The sequence below is a fragment of the Passer montanus genome, unplaced genomic scaffold, assembly GCF_014805655.1.
Source record: "Passer montanus isolate IOZ18808 unplaced genomic scaffold, ASM1480565v1 scaffold102, whole genome shotgun sequence".
Lineage (NCBI taxonomy): Eukaryota > Metazoa > Chordata > Aves > Passeriformes > Passeridae > Passer > Passer montanus.
The window spans coordinates 1,710,181-1,722,968 of NW_024356727.1; the positions used below are offsets into that span (position 1 = coordinate 1,710,181).

The window sequence follows — 12,788 nt, forward strand, 5'->3', positions numbered from 1 at the left end:
GGCAGTATGCAAATAAAAATGTTTGGTTCTGATGTGTATTTTGAGAGAAAAGGCAAAGAAACCAATCACTTATATTCTTTAGATTAAATACTTTTTTTAAAATTAAATTTATACAATTAATGTAAAACCTACATTCTTTTAAATCGAATTGAGTCCCCCAAATCCAACCACTAACTCTTAGAAAAAGGAATTTATTGAAAAAAATGTATGTGTCCCTGGTTTAAAAAATAAGGACTAGAAAGTGAAGCTTATTAGGGAAGCAAGAAGAATGTTCTATTTCCCTTCTTCTGACCTGATTGATATTCTCTTTTCTGTCTCCTGACATGTTTTCTATAATGCAGACCACAGAAAAATAGCTGGCAATGTGGCTTGATTTTCTTCCAACCTTCAGACTTCAAATGCAGAAAAATGTCTACTAATTTCTATTTCAGTGTTGCCATAGATACAGTTTCTATGATATTTTTATTTTTTTACTTCTGTCTATGCCTCTACCTGTCTGTCTATAGATCTGTCTTTCATCTTGCTAGCTGAGAACTTTTATTCTTTTCTCTCCCTTTATTTTCCATGCTTTTCAACTATTCCCCAGCATGTATTCCACTTGCTTAATTTAATCAGGTGTTGTGTTTGTTTGTTTTGTTTTTGGTTTTGTTTTGTTTTACAGTTCAGAATCCTCACTCTTGATGTTCTGGTCAGTACAGGAGTCCTGTAATGCCCTACAGGTAGTGCCCAAGGTATCTTGTTGGGCTTTGAAATACTCTTTCTTTCTACTATTGAAACTCACAGTAATTAACTTTGCTTCACATTCTGTGAAAAAGGGAAGCCTTCAGGTCCCCCCTTCCTGCTGTGTTCTCAGGCTGTGCTGGATTTCTCTTTGATTCTGTTTGCAGTGTAACACATGCTGCACTTTCCCCATTTTTTGTTTCTCCCAGACCCTCTTCTCTTGTTTTTTTTCCCTGTTTATAGTAAATGCAAACAGCAGCAGCAGCTCAGGATGCACTGTGTGTGTAGGCTTAATGTACCTACTCATCTGCAGTCATTCATCACTGCTGTTGGATCTCTTTTTCAACTGCAAAGAGCAAGACAGTTCAGTGATGTACCTAAATTGGATGCTAACTGCTGCTGGTGGAAATGTTTCATCCCTATGCATTAACAAAAAAAAACAAAAAAAAAACTTTATTACTTCTTCTTAACATGCAGGTGGGCATTTAATTCCTAATGCACTAGGTGAAATTTATAACCTCCTGATCTAGTAGGGATAAGACAGATCATGAAAGTAGAGCATCTGTGTTTTTCCATGAAAGTTACACTTTTCCCTCTAGGAGCAGGAAACTGGGCCTATTAATATCTTGACAATACTCACAGTCTTAACTTTGGAGCTGATTTATAGACCTAATTCAAAGCTTTGGAGTCCCCTTATATATTTCCTGGACATATTCAAAATTACAGATTCTCTGAATAATCTTCTGTGGAGAGTGAAATTTTATCTTTGGACTGTCTATGATCCTACAAAGATCACTAGATTTTGATGCCTAGAATTAGCTGCTGTCTTGTTTTCTTATGCACATTTCATCATGTGGCATTCTTCCCTTTAGGAACAGAGGTTGATTTTCCTTAAATAATAATTGTCATCAATTTTAATAGGGCTGTGCTCAATGCAAATGTGTCTCCGGAGACATTATACCTTCGAAGTAGGGCAAATATGATAATTTGCTTTTACAACAAAAATATGTTTTTGTTGTGTTTTCTGTTTGTTTGTTTACCAGCAAGGATTTTTTTGTTTTTTTGGTTTGTTTGTTTCATCTGTTATTCTGTCCTACTGGGCATTTATTCTGGACTTCTCCCAGGTCTTGGAGGAAGCCTTATGTACCACCTTACTCCTTGTCAAATATTCATCTTCTGGCCTTTTTTTGTTGAAGCAGCAATTTAGCTTAGTAAAATTGGGTTGATACAAATCCAAGATTGATGTGGCTTGATTAGCAGCATTCTCCCTGTGCTGTCTATTACCTGTGTATGAACTGGAAGGAAAAATGCTTGCAAATCAACTACAGCTGCAGAATTTTACAAACTACTTTGAAACTAATTCTTAGTTAAAGTTTCAAAGTTACAAATTTAATGGTAAGCTTCACACTGTATGAACTCGGGGCTGATGTAAAGAAAATCTTTTGTGTGTCTCCTTTCACAGCTTCTCTCTTCTTAGTGCCTGTCTCCATCTGATGACCAGTTAGCAAAGCCTAAATAATTATTTATCACAAGCTGTTCTTGCTATATTTTTTTTTTTAAATTAACAATTTAGGAACTTCTCCTTTGCTGTCTATTGTCCCCTGAACTGCTCCTCCTCTCCCACCTGTGGTAGCAGGGAAAATCAGCCCCTCCCCATGCAGCTGAACTTGTTAGCAGTGTTCTTGCCTGCTTTTAACCAGCATAAATAGCTCTGGGATTTATTGAGGAAGTGTGATCGTCTCATCTGGAACAGGCATCTAAACTTGCGGCATTGTGTTTAAGCTAGCCACAGGCAGTCAGGCATCCCAGGGAGGAATTCTTTCCATTGCCAGTTAGCTCTTTAGGAAAGAGCTAAAGCAACAAAGGGAGACACAACTCTTGGAGATGTGTTTATGTCCTTTTCCTCCAAGAGGACAGCTTCATCTCAGCTTCATCCTTTTGTGTCTGTGTCTACCCCGGGGAGGTTGCACAGAATCTACCCCTCCTTCCAAGTGGTGCTCCCAGTTTTACAACTCTGAAGAGAATCTCTTCTTGTTACACTGTCGATTTTTTTCTCTTCAGTTGTCTGCAGGTGAGTTATTCCTAATTTACTTTGACATTTGTGAGAAAAGAAACAGTGTCTGGGATCAATACTTTTGCTTTGAGTGCATTCACTTTGTCATATTGACTTAATAAAATGAAAATAGGCAGAAATCAAGAGATTTCTTAAATAGTATTTGCTGATATTTCAGACACTGTTGTACGTGTACAGTATGGCTTTTTTTTTAATTAATACTAATAGCAAATAGCAAATCTGACTTCTAAACAAGTAGAGGCTATAGACACTATTTTCTTTCCTTATCCTCTATTGCTGACCTTGTGATAGGCCTATTAAAAAGAGGCAGTGTTGATCACTTTAAGCATAGTCACAATTTATGAGACTATTATCTCAGATGATCTTAATAGGCAATGTTATTGTGCACTTTGTGCTACAGTTCTGCTTTTGAGCTCAGTAAATGACTGGCTGCATTATTACTAAGTATTTTTATAGAAGCCCCAAGTGTAGTTAACGTTTCTGTGGACAAGAATCTGATAGCATCAAAACCAGCACAAACACAGGAAAAAACATAGTATAAAGAGCTAGAAGATTACAGGAAATGTTGGACCTGTTTGAATAGCAGAGATATGATGATTACCAGTCTAGGTGTCCTGCAACACAACCATAAGAATCTCCAACAAGATCTATAAGAACACAGGTATCTCCTTCAATCATTACAATGTGGGTGGTAGCTTAAAACCCTGGTAGTCTCTTCCTGAGCTGTAACAGGTCCTGGAGACACCAGCTGGGAAATCTTTGGCTGATTTTCCCACTGTGTTGATCTCAGTGCGAGTATTCAAATCTTTACCTTTCTGTCCTGCTTTTCTCTCTAGCTCCTAATAATGACGGTCATATTTTCCTCCTGCCATTTTGTCCTTGATTTCTTTTCCCCCTCTTATTGCTCCAAAATATATGCTACAGCCATATTTTGATTCCTTGGTATCATGCTTGTCTTTTGGTGTACTTGGTGTATCTTCCTCTTAGAACATTATTTTTTCCTCCAGCTATATATCTGATTAGTATTCACCACTTTAAAAAATGCTTCATTTTACTCTCCCTGTGGACTTTCCTTTAAGAGTGTTTACTTCAGGCAAAGGATAGATTATGCTATCATGTTGTAAAATCCTAATAATACCAATAAATGCCTCTAATGGAATGAATTCTGTCCCTTTTTACTAGAGTATCATTGAGTAGGTGTCCCACAGCAGTGGGTTTATTAGAAAGGAAAATCCAAATTAAAAAAAGGCAAGAAAAAGAAATGAAGCTTGCTGTATACTTTAGAATATTAGAAATAGCAGAGTCTATCAATCTAGACTCTGCTTGCAGTTTCCAGTTGCTCTGCTGGCAATAATGGGGTTACAGTAGTGTGAAAACTGAATCAATAAAATCAACCACATCCCCTCTGAGTCGTGGAGCATATTGCATGGCATAGGATATTGCACTGTATATTTCTCCTAATAAAACCAAGCCACTTTTGAGGCAGTATAGAAAGGAGTCGGAAAATACAGTGCCTGTTTCTATTTCCAGGAGACTGACTGACACATGCTTGTATTTTGGTTGGAGTGTGGAACTATTGAGAATTGACACTGGTCACGATAGGTTTCCTCTTCATTTATATGCACTTCATGTTTTACTTCCCAGCACTGCTGCAATAAATGCTTTTGGTGATCTTGACCTTGGAAATCTATTGGAAACAAACTCTGGCCTATAGTGAAGCCCATTTGCTACAGTGAGTGTGTTGCTGGGAAGTTACCCTGGTTTCTAGTGGTGTGTTGGGTAAACACTGAAGACTCTTAGGTCTCTGTGCATGGAGCCATACCCTCAAAGCCTTCCTGCCAGCTCTGTACATGTGCAACTGTGAAATTGAATATGGATTATGGAGGAGGAAATAACAAGCTGTTTATGGTGCCCTCAGAAAAAGAGATGATATGAGATATCCAGTCTGAGGTGACAGAGCTGCAGAAACGTGGATAAATCTCTTCTGGCAAAGCTGGCAGCTACTGCTGCTGGCAGGGCATCACAGGGAACAGTTCTGGAATTCAACTGGTAGGTTCCAGACGCTCTGGGAACGTTCACAAAGTGCTCATCTACAAGTGCTTTGAGAACAGGCTGTGTTACCTGACCCAGCCCAGTTTTCTACCCAGGCCAGGCTGCTTTTTTTCTCCTTCCTTGTGTGTGATTGTTGGCTGCTGAAGGTACAGAAGAAGGTCACACTGGTTGTTGTAGTTGCAGAGTTGGGCTTTTTGACAATTGTGTAAAGGTCAGGCTGCTTGCTCTTTTACTATCTGTCTTGAGTGCAAGCAAATAAATGAAACACATTGAGGCAGAAAATCCCCAAATATAATAGTTCAGAGTATCTTTTCAGATGAAATGGCACTTTATTCTCTTATAGAACCTTGCATAGAAGAGCACGAGGAAAACATACCAGTTTGATTTCTTTTGAAAATTCTTTCTTAAGACTGCCAACTTGGAAAGCAGCTGAAAGAAGCAAAGGAAAACATTGATTGTTATACAGGACTTGACAGCTGAAGTGTGTTCTTTAAAGGAGGGGAAAATTCCTCAACAGCTGTCTTCCATCAGTGCAAATGGCTACAGAAAGCAGTTTACTATATGCTGTCCAGAATTAATAAATTGAATTATTGATAAAGGATCTAGGTCACCACCCCCACTGAAGGAAAGCCTAAGGGGCACAGTGTCTTGCTCAAACAGATTTTTTTTTTTTTCCTGCAGAAGCTGTATTTTGTCTGAGAAACAGACCTCATACTGGTTCAGCACTTGAGATAATAAATTTTTTCTGAAGCTGAGGTTTCTGCATAATAGTGACAGCATAGAATTGAGGCTGAGACTGATAATGGTACTAAATAATCATCTCTTTTAAAACAGAAATTACTTTGATGAACATTAACATGAATATCAGCATAAGTACAGGGTGTGCTTAGTACTCTTTAACATGACCTTCATTTTGATAACAGCTCTAATTAGGTAGGTTTTGTAGAAGCTGACTATCAGTTATGTTTGCATTACTGGAGAACCTCATGGATTCTGTTTATCTGCAGTTTTGTGACTTTCATTCTTTTTTCATCAGTTTTGTCTTATACAATGAGCTTAATCCCTTGAGCAGATGAAACATCCACAAAATATTTAAGTGTTCCCTGGCACTGGTGCCAGGAGGAGAGGGCACTGATAGCTGAAGTCCACACCACTCAGGGCCATCCAGGTTATTCCAGAGGAGGAAGAGGCATCAGTGGAGCTGCATCAGCTTCCTGAGCAGCGTACCTCTAAGTCTCTTGGACACTACTGCTGACCTAGGGAAGAGGGATAGCATAGGGATAATGGTCTGGTATTTGATGGACCCAGGCTTGTTTGACATGCATTCAGAGGATTTGCATGTGATTTGGCTGTACTTTACAATTATGTCAAGTTTATCAGATTAACCTAACAACAGCAGACTTCTCCAGCCAGCAGCACAACAATTTAGAGCAAGACTTGCTCTTTAGGTCCAAAATCTTTTAAAGATGCTTGTTTGCATGAGTATAAAGAGGCTCACAGGGCAACATTAATTACTTCATAACATCCTCCTCCTTGCTTGTGCCCTCTTGTGACTCTTTTGTAAGTGTCAGGTTAGTTCTGTTGATTTTACTCTTGGAGGGACAGTGTAATTCTAATCCACAGCTTTTTCGTATTTTTCCTTTATTTGTGGCATGTGTCTGCCCTCAGCTTTCCCTTAAGCCCACAACTGATCTGTGTAGGAAAGTGCTCACTTGCAAGTTTAAGTATGAGAGAGGATGAAAAGTTGCTATGGAATATAAAAGCACCTTGCTATTTGAATTTGCAAATTAGGAGTTTCCCTTCATTTTTTGAGGTAACTTTAGGGTATTTTGGAGTCACATATGCAAATTCTCATTTCAGCTGTTAGTTCTAACAATCTATTCTTTCTTAGTAAAAGTTCAGATTCCCTTAGTTTTTTGATATTATTAAATTATGAGGCTACAGGGAGGAATCCGCACCTGTGAAATGTCATGTTTATGAAACATGACATTTTTCACCACTGCTAAGTTTCTGTATAATACAGATATGAAAAAGCCATGTTTGGATCTACAAACATTAGGGAGGTTTAATGAAAATGGATAGAAATTGCTGTTTAAGGAAATATTCCTGCATTTTTCATTACAGCTCTAGTTTAACAATCCTGTGTCTAAACGTGATGTACAGCAAGATCCTGAATGCAGATGGGATAGGATTTCTCCAGAAAATGTAGAAAAAGCTCTTTTGGGATTTGTGAAAAATTTGTTTTTTCCTTGTATGCTGTTATGCATCATCTTTTATTTATCAAAATGTAATTTGATGCTTCCATTCCTTCTCTTTTAGCCTAGAAGGAGTTAGTAGCTTAAGGACACTGATATTGAATGTCAGCTGGATGGTATTGTTTTCTCCAAGCAGAAGAAGAATAATTTGGAGACATGTCCTGTGGCTTTGAGAGCTGTTCACAATGGCTACAACACTGTTAAAAACCAAACAATTTGTCAGAACTCTTGCAGATTAGGATTAGAAGAAGGAAATGGAGGATTGATGAAAGGGGAAATATGAAGTGACTGAAGCCCTACTCTCATTACAAACAGTTGCTCAATATTTTTTTTTTTTCTATTCAAGGTCAAGAAGTACAAAACATTGTGTTTGCTAATCAGATAAGAACTTCATTACTTTGTTTCAGAGACCAAGGCACACATCATTTTTAGCTGCAAAAGTCTGTGGTTTTACTTCACTAAGTTAATTGGAAGATTTGATTTAAAAATAATAACTTAGTAATGTATTTTTTTAAGGAGAGTGGCAAGAAAGGTGCTAAATTGCTCCTGCTTTGAATAAGAGAAAATGTGTTTAAGAACTAAATTATTTTTGAAATTATGCCTAATTTTAGCAAAGATATTTTCAACCCAATAATCTATAACAGCAGAGTACAAAGTTGAGCACAGCAGACAGGGATCATTGAGCTCCTGGAGTTAAGGGTGCATTAGTGTTTCTATTACAGTCTTATGTATTCTGCAAGATAAGATGGTTATAGTAATTGGTTCCAGACTGGAACATAGCCTGAAAAATTGAGATCTGAGATCACAAGTTATACTTTTAGAAATGTACTCTGGGAATTGCTTAAACTACTGTGGTTTGTTTATGTTATGCTGGATTCCCAAGGTCCCCATTAAGGTTCACAGTTGCATTAAAGGCAATTTTGCATAAACAGCTAGGCACAATACTTATACAAGTAGTTTGTAGCCTCATACCCTCTGCTGAGGGTGTGGTTTCAATAGGTGCTTGATCCTCCCAGATCAGATTAGTGAGTGTATTACTGAAACATCAGACTGGAATCCCACCTGGGCATACTAAGGTCTTTCAGCTCACCAGGAGCACAAGGATCAGCCTGCCCATCCTGTATCTACAGGGACAGCTTTGAGGTCCTTGAGGGCTGACAGCACCATTGGCTGCTGAATCTTTGCTCCTTGGTTGTTCAGGCTGACTCTGGGGAAGGGATATAACCTATTCACAGAATCATTCAGGTTGGAAAAGACCCCTAAGATCGTTGTGCTCAACCTTTGACTGCTCAACGCCTTGCCAACTAGACTTTGGCACAAAGTGCACCATAATATAGCTGTTCCATGCCCTCTCATTTGGCCCCCATCCTTGGTTGTGCACTGTCATGGTCTCTGCATGTGCAGCAGCCTGAGCAGTGGTGTCATGTGAGCCACAAAGACATGTAGCACTTCTCATTTGAAACTTGGGGCCAAGGTGCAAGCTGAGGAACAAAGCAAATTGTTCCCTTTGTTTTAGACTCCCCACAAAGCTCTTTGGGCTGTCTTTGGCTTGCACTACCTGATCTGTGCATTTTCTGTGGCTAAGCAGAGCACCAGGCTTGGAATGTCTGTCACATTCACTAAGTGTCCTTCAGCAAAGTAGTCCTGGTTCTTTCCGAACTTGGGGTTTTAGTTTAGAGGTTATTTCCTTTGGGATTATTTCTTCCTTGGACTGAAGAGAAAAAGGCTTATGGTGTCGTTCGTTATTGCTAAAAGCAGGACAGGTTCTCCATGCCTTGTTCTGTTCCTGGCTGTATCTTGAGGACAAAGACGTTGATTTACCCTCACCATCTGACAGTGTTGTATCAGGAAAGTAATAGCTTTGAGAGCAAAGAACTGAACTTCACATTGATATATTTTCCAAACTATTATTTTCAAAAATGAGCATGAAAACACTTTCTTTTTCTGGTGTGAATGAGATGTTACTGTCGCACTTGGCCTGAGGTATTTATGATTTACTCCACAGAATCAAAACCGAGTTTATAAAGAGTTTGTCACAGAGCCTCAGGTAGTTAGTTATACACTTGCTGCTGAAAAAAGATAACTGATAGGAAGAGATTTCACAGAATTTTTAGAGAGAGACAGACATCTGTATGTAAGGAACTGTGTTACTAGAAACACTTGTCTTTTCATACTGTTAGAATTTTGAAAAGTTTTTTATGCTATGTATTAGTTCTTGCAAATTGCTTGCCAATTTAATATCAGCAGCACCTAAACAGTAAGTAATTGCTTATGATAATGAGAGCAAACTAATTTACTGGAATATGTTAATATTCACAATGCACTTTCGAACAGCAGGGTATTCCAAAAATACTACTCTGTTGTTTAATTGCAGTGTTTAGGTTGCATTGTTATTACAAATGCTGGTAATATCGTCACAAAACCAGCCTCTCATTGAATAGCCTCCTTGCTGAGACTCCAGCATGTGAGTAGGTAGTGTCCTTTGAGAACTAAACAGGATATGAACAAAACCTTCTGGATTTCAATAACGATTCTTAATTTATGATTGATGTTCATTATGTGAATAGGCAGAGAGCTTTCTTATGACTTTTAAAATTTAACTTAATACATTTTAAATTGAATAGCATATAATTCCTATCTGACTATTTGTGTGTCTTCAATGGAATCAATATTTGTGTGAGATTTAGAAACATACCTAGAAATATGTTTTATGTTACAGAAATTCTGTTAGAAAATACTGTAGTGCAGGAGTCCTCAAAACTTCCAAGTTGGTGTGCTGCAGTTCATTCTGCAGGACTGCTGTTTAGTGTATTTGAAGTTTAGTGTGTTTGTTGTTTTCTCCTTTTCTTGGGAAATGTTATATTTTACTTTGGGTTGAGTTTTTTTGAGTGAACTTAGAAGAATGCTTATTGAAAAAAGGTGCTCAGGAATACCCCATTCTTCACAGAATTATTTTCCACATGTGTATCACTTAGAATTTTGAAGGATTCTTGACATCTTTGTGTGTGTCATTATAAAGAACTGTATTAAAGTAAGGCTTTCCAAACTATTGAATGCTCATCTTCAGGGTATTAAAAGCATCTCCTCCAGCCAGACCCTTGGAAGTGAGCAGCCTACACAAAATCACTTCACTAATTAGGCTGGGTTAGTCTTCATAGGGTGATTAACTGCTCACCTTTCTTGCATGCACGAGTGAATTGAGTTACAGCTGATAGCACTGGCTGAATGGCAGGTCAGAGCCTGCACTTGAGTTAGTCCCTGGTGAGATGATTGAACAGTCTGGAACCCAAAACTCTTTTGTCCAGTTCTCTCCAAACATTGTTGTGGGATGCAGTGGTTAAACCAAGCTCTCTGATTACTTAACTATGTAACCCAGTGAAAAGCATTAGGATGCATGCTTTTCACTGCAGCTCTTTATCCTCTGAATCTGGCAGAGAATTGTTGCTTACAAACAGCAGCATAAGGACTTTGCAGAGAAGAATGACAGCAATTATCATAATGACAAAGCATGTAGTGTTTCTGTGCCAGGCCTCAATTGAAAATCTATTATGTAGTAGAACAGAAAGAAGTGGGAAGGAAGTGAATTGGCCCAACCTGGCTGGCCCCTGTTAGCTTTTATTATAATGGTCTAATAACCTTAAAGATTCAAGTACAAATACAGCTGTGTCTGCGTACCCCTATTAAACACTGTTTGTTTCATGCACAGATTTGATAATGTAAGTAAACACTGATGTTCCAAAGTCAATCCTTGGGATAATGACTGCAAAAACTCTCCAAATAAAGTAGTAGCATCATTTGTAGCTGCTTGCTAGTTCTTATTTTCAAGCTCTTTTGAGATAACCAAGCAGACACTTTTATATCATGTTCCTCTTTTACCTGATACTTTTTGGAGGTTTGAATGCCTACAATGCTGGAGAAGACTAGCTTTGGCTTTAAAACTAGGTTGGTGTATAAACTAAAACATCCTGAAGTTTTGCTCATGCTTGAAATTAGGGAGATAGTACAATGCCACAAGACTGTAGTCAATATGCAACTTGCTCATCAGTCCTTCCCCGTGCCAGGTCTCCTTCTGAGATGCCTCTGAACAGCTGCTTCAGGGGTGGATTCATGTGCTTCAGGGAGGATTGGTGTTTTTCCAAAGATTTCATCTTTTGCTTTTCATTTGATTTCATTTTTGTAACAAGAAGAATGGTTGCAATTTTTGCCTTTCAGGATGCAACATCTCTAAGAAACTGTGCTCTTTCTGGTTTTCTTCAGCTATAGTCCATGTTTGTCTACTCAAAAACATTCAGAAATGCTGCCACAAGAATATTTTTGTCTGCTAAATATTAGTAGATGAGTAATTAGTAGAACGTGTATGCCACAGAACTTCTTACTACTCTTCACTACCTTGGCAAACAAGCAAAATTGAACTTCATTGCACATTGCCCATAATACAATTATCTGTTCTCAGCAGAGACTCCCTCTCAGCAAACCCTGTAACTTGTGTTGTTGCCAGTACCATCTTTCTGCTGCAAGCAACATCAACATCTTATCTTAGTCCAGCATCTGACATCCTTGGGCGTGGATCATTTTTCAGTGACTTTTGCAGGCTTGCAGTCAGCAATGTTTTCATTTTCAGCGTGCTATACCTTTCTTCCAAGAGAAGTTTTGGCTACTTTTGAAAGCTCTCTGAGGATTTTTCAAGATTAAATTATGAAATGCACTATTTAGCAAGGAACATAATATAAATGTCACTTAAAAATAACTGAGTTAATGCAAGACTGGATAGCTAGAATATTGTATTAGTAAGAAAGCCAATAAGAAATAAAGACTTTAGCCTAGAAGCATGCTAGGCACTTGCAGCTAAGCTCCTCTCCATTCTAACACTATTAAATGACTTAAGGCCAGCTATTTCAAATGTTTTGATCCCCATTTAATAGAACCACTATTTTTAAAGGCTGCCAGAAATGCAACAGCACTTCTGAGAATCAGGACACTGCCTTAGGCACCTGAATGAAAACATAACTTCAGGCACTAACGTTTTGCATGAAATAATGACTTACAAATAATTATTATTCCTCTGACAAGAACATTGCCTATTGATAGACCTATACAGAGAAAATTTAATTTTGTTTTATCTTTTACTGGTTTTTGGCCTATGTGCACATCTGTGCAGAGCAACTTTTGTGAGAGACACTCAGGTTCTAGTTCCTGTTTTCCACTTACTGGCTTCCCAGCTGAGTCAGCAAGCTTGGAAACTCTAACAGCTCAAGTTACTTGGCTTAGGGAATTTTTAACTATGCCAGGTATCTGTTGAGTTTGTAAAGTCCCTGGACTGGAACCACTGAATTATTTCACATAGGGCACCGACAGATGGTGACAACATTTGGTGTCTATCAACCTGCATAGTATTTGAGCTAATGTCCTAGTTCCTGCATCCTGTTACAAATCCCTTCAACTAACCAGCCTGTGTTCAGTTTGGATTTGGAACAACTAATAGGCTGTAAGAAGCAAATCAGTGCATGTGCAAGTAGTTTATTTTAATGGAATTGATTGCAGCTGTGGTTAAATTGAAGTTTAGGCCTTGACAATTCCTGATGTCAGGAGTGTGGAGACTGGAATACTCCTGTTGTCTTTGAGAGTACTTGACTTTACTGACTTCAATCTGACAGTGGTGTTGAGGTGCAGGTAGCTCTGTGTATAGC

General features: G+C 38.3%; 1 protein-coding gene across 29 annotated transcripts in view; it reads left to right on the plus strand.

The window, feature by feature from the left end:
• Positions 1-12,788, plus strand: part of NRXN1 (neurexin 1) — a 673,223-nt gene that overhangs the window by 442,939 nt on the left and 217,496 nt on the right. The window contains exon 1 of one of the 29 annotated variants that reach the window (XM_039717258.1): positions 2,577-2,791. The exons of the other annotated variants lie outside the window; for them this stretch is intronic. Coding sequence (XP_039573192.1) covers positions 2,605-2,791 — 187 coding nt within the window. The 5' untranslated portion in view covers positions 2,577-2,604. Of the gene's footprint in view, positions 1-2,576; positions 2,792-12,788 lie in introns of those variants that run through there. 29 annotated transcript variants of the gene reach the window in all.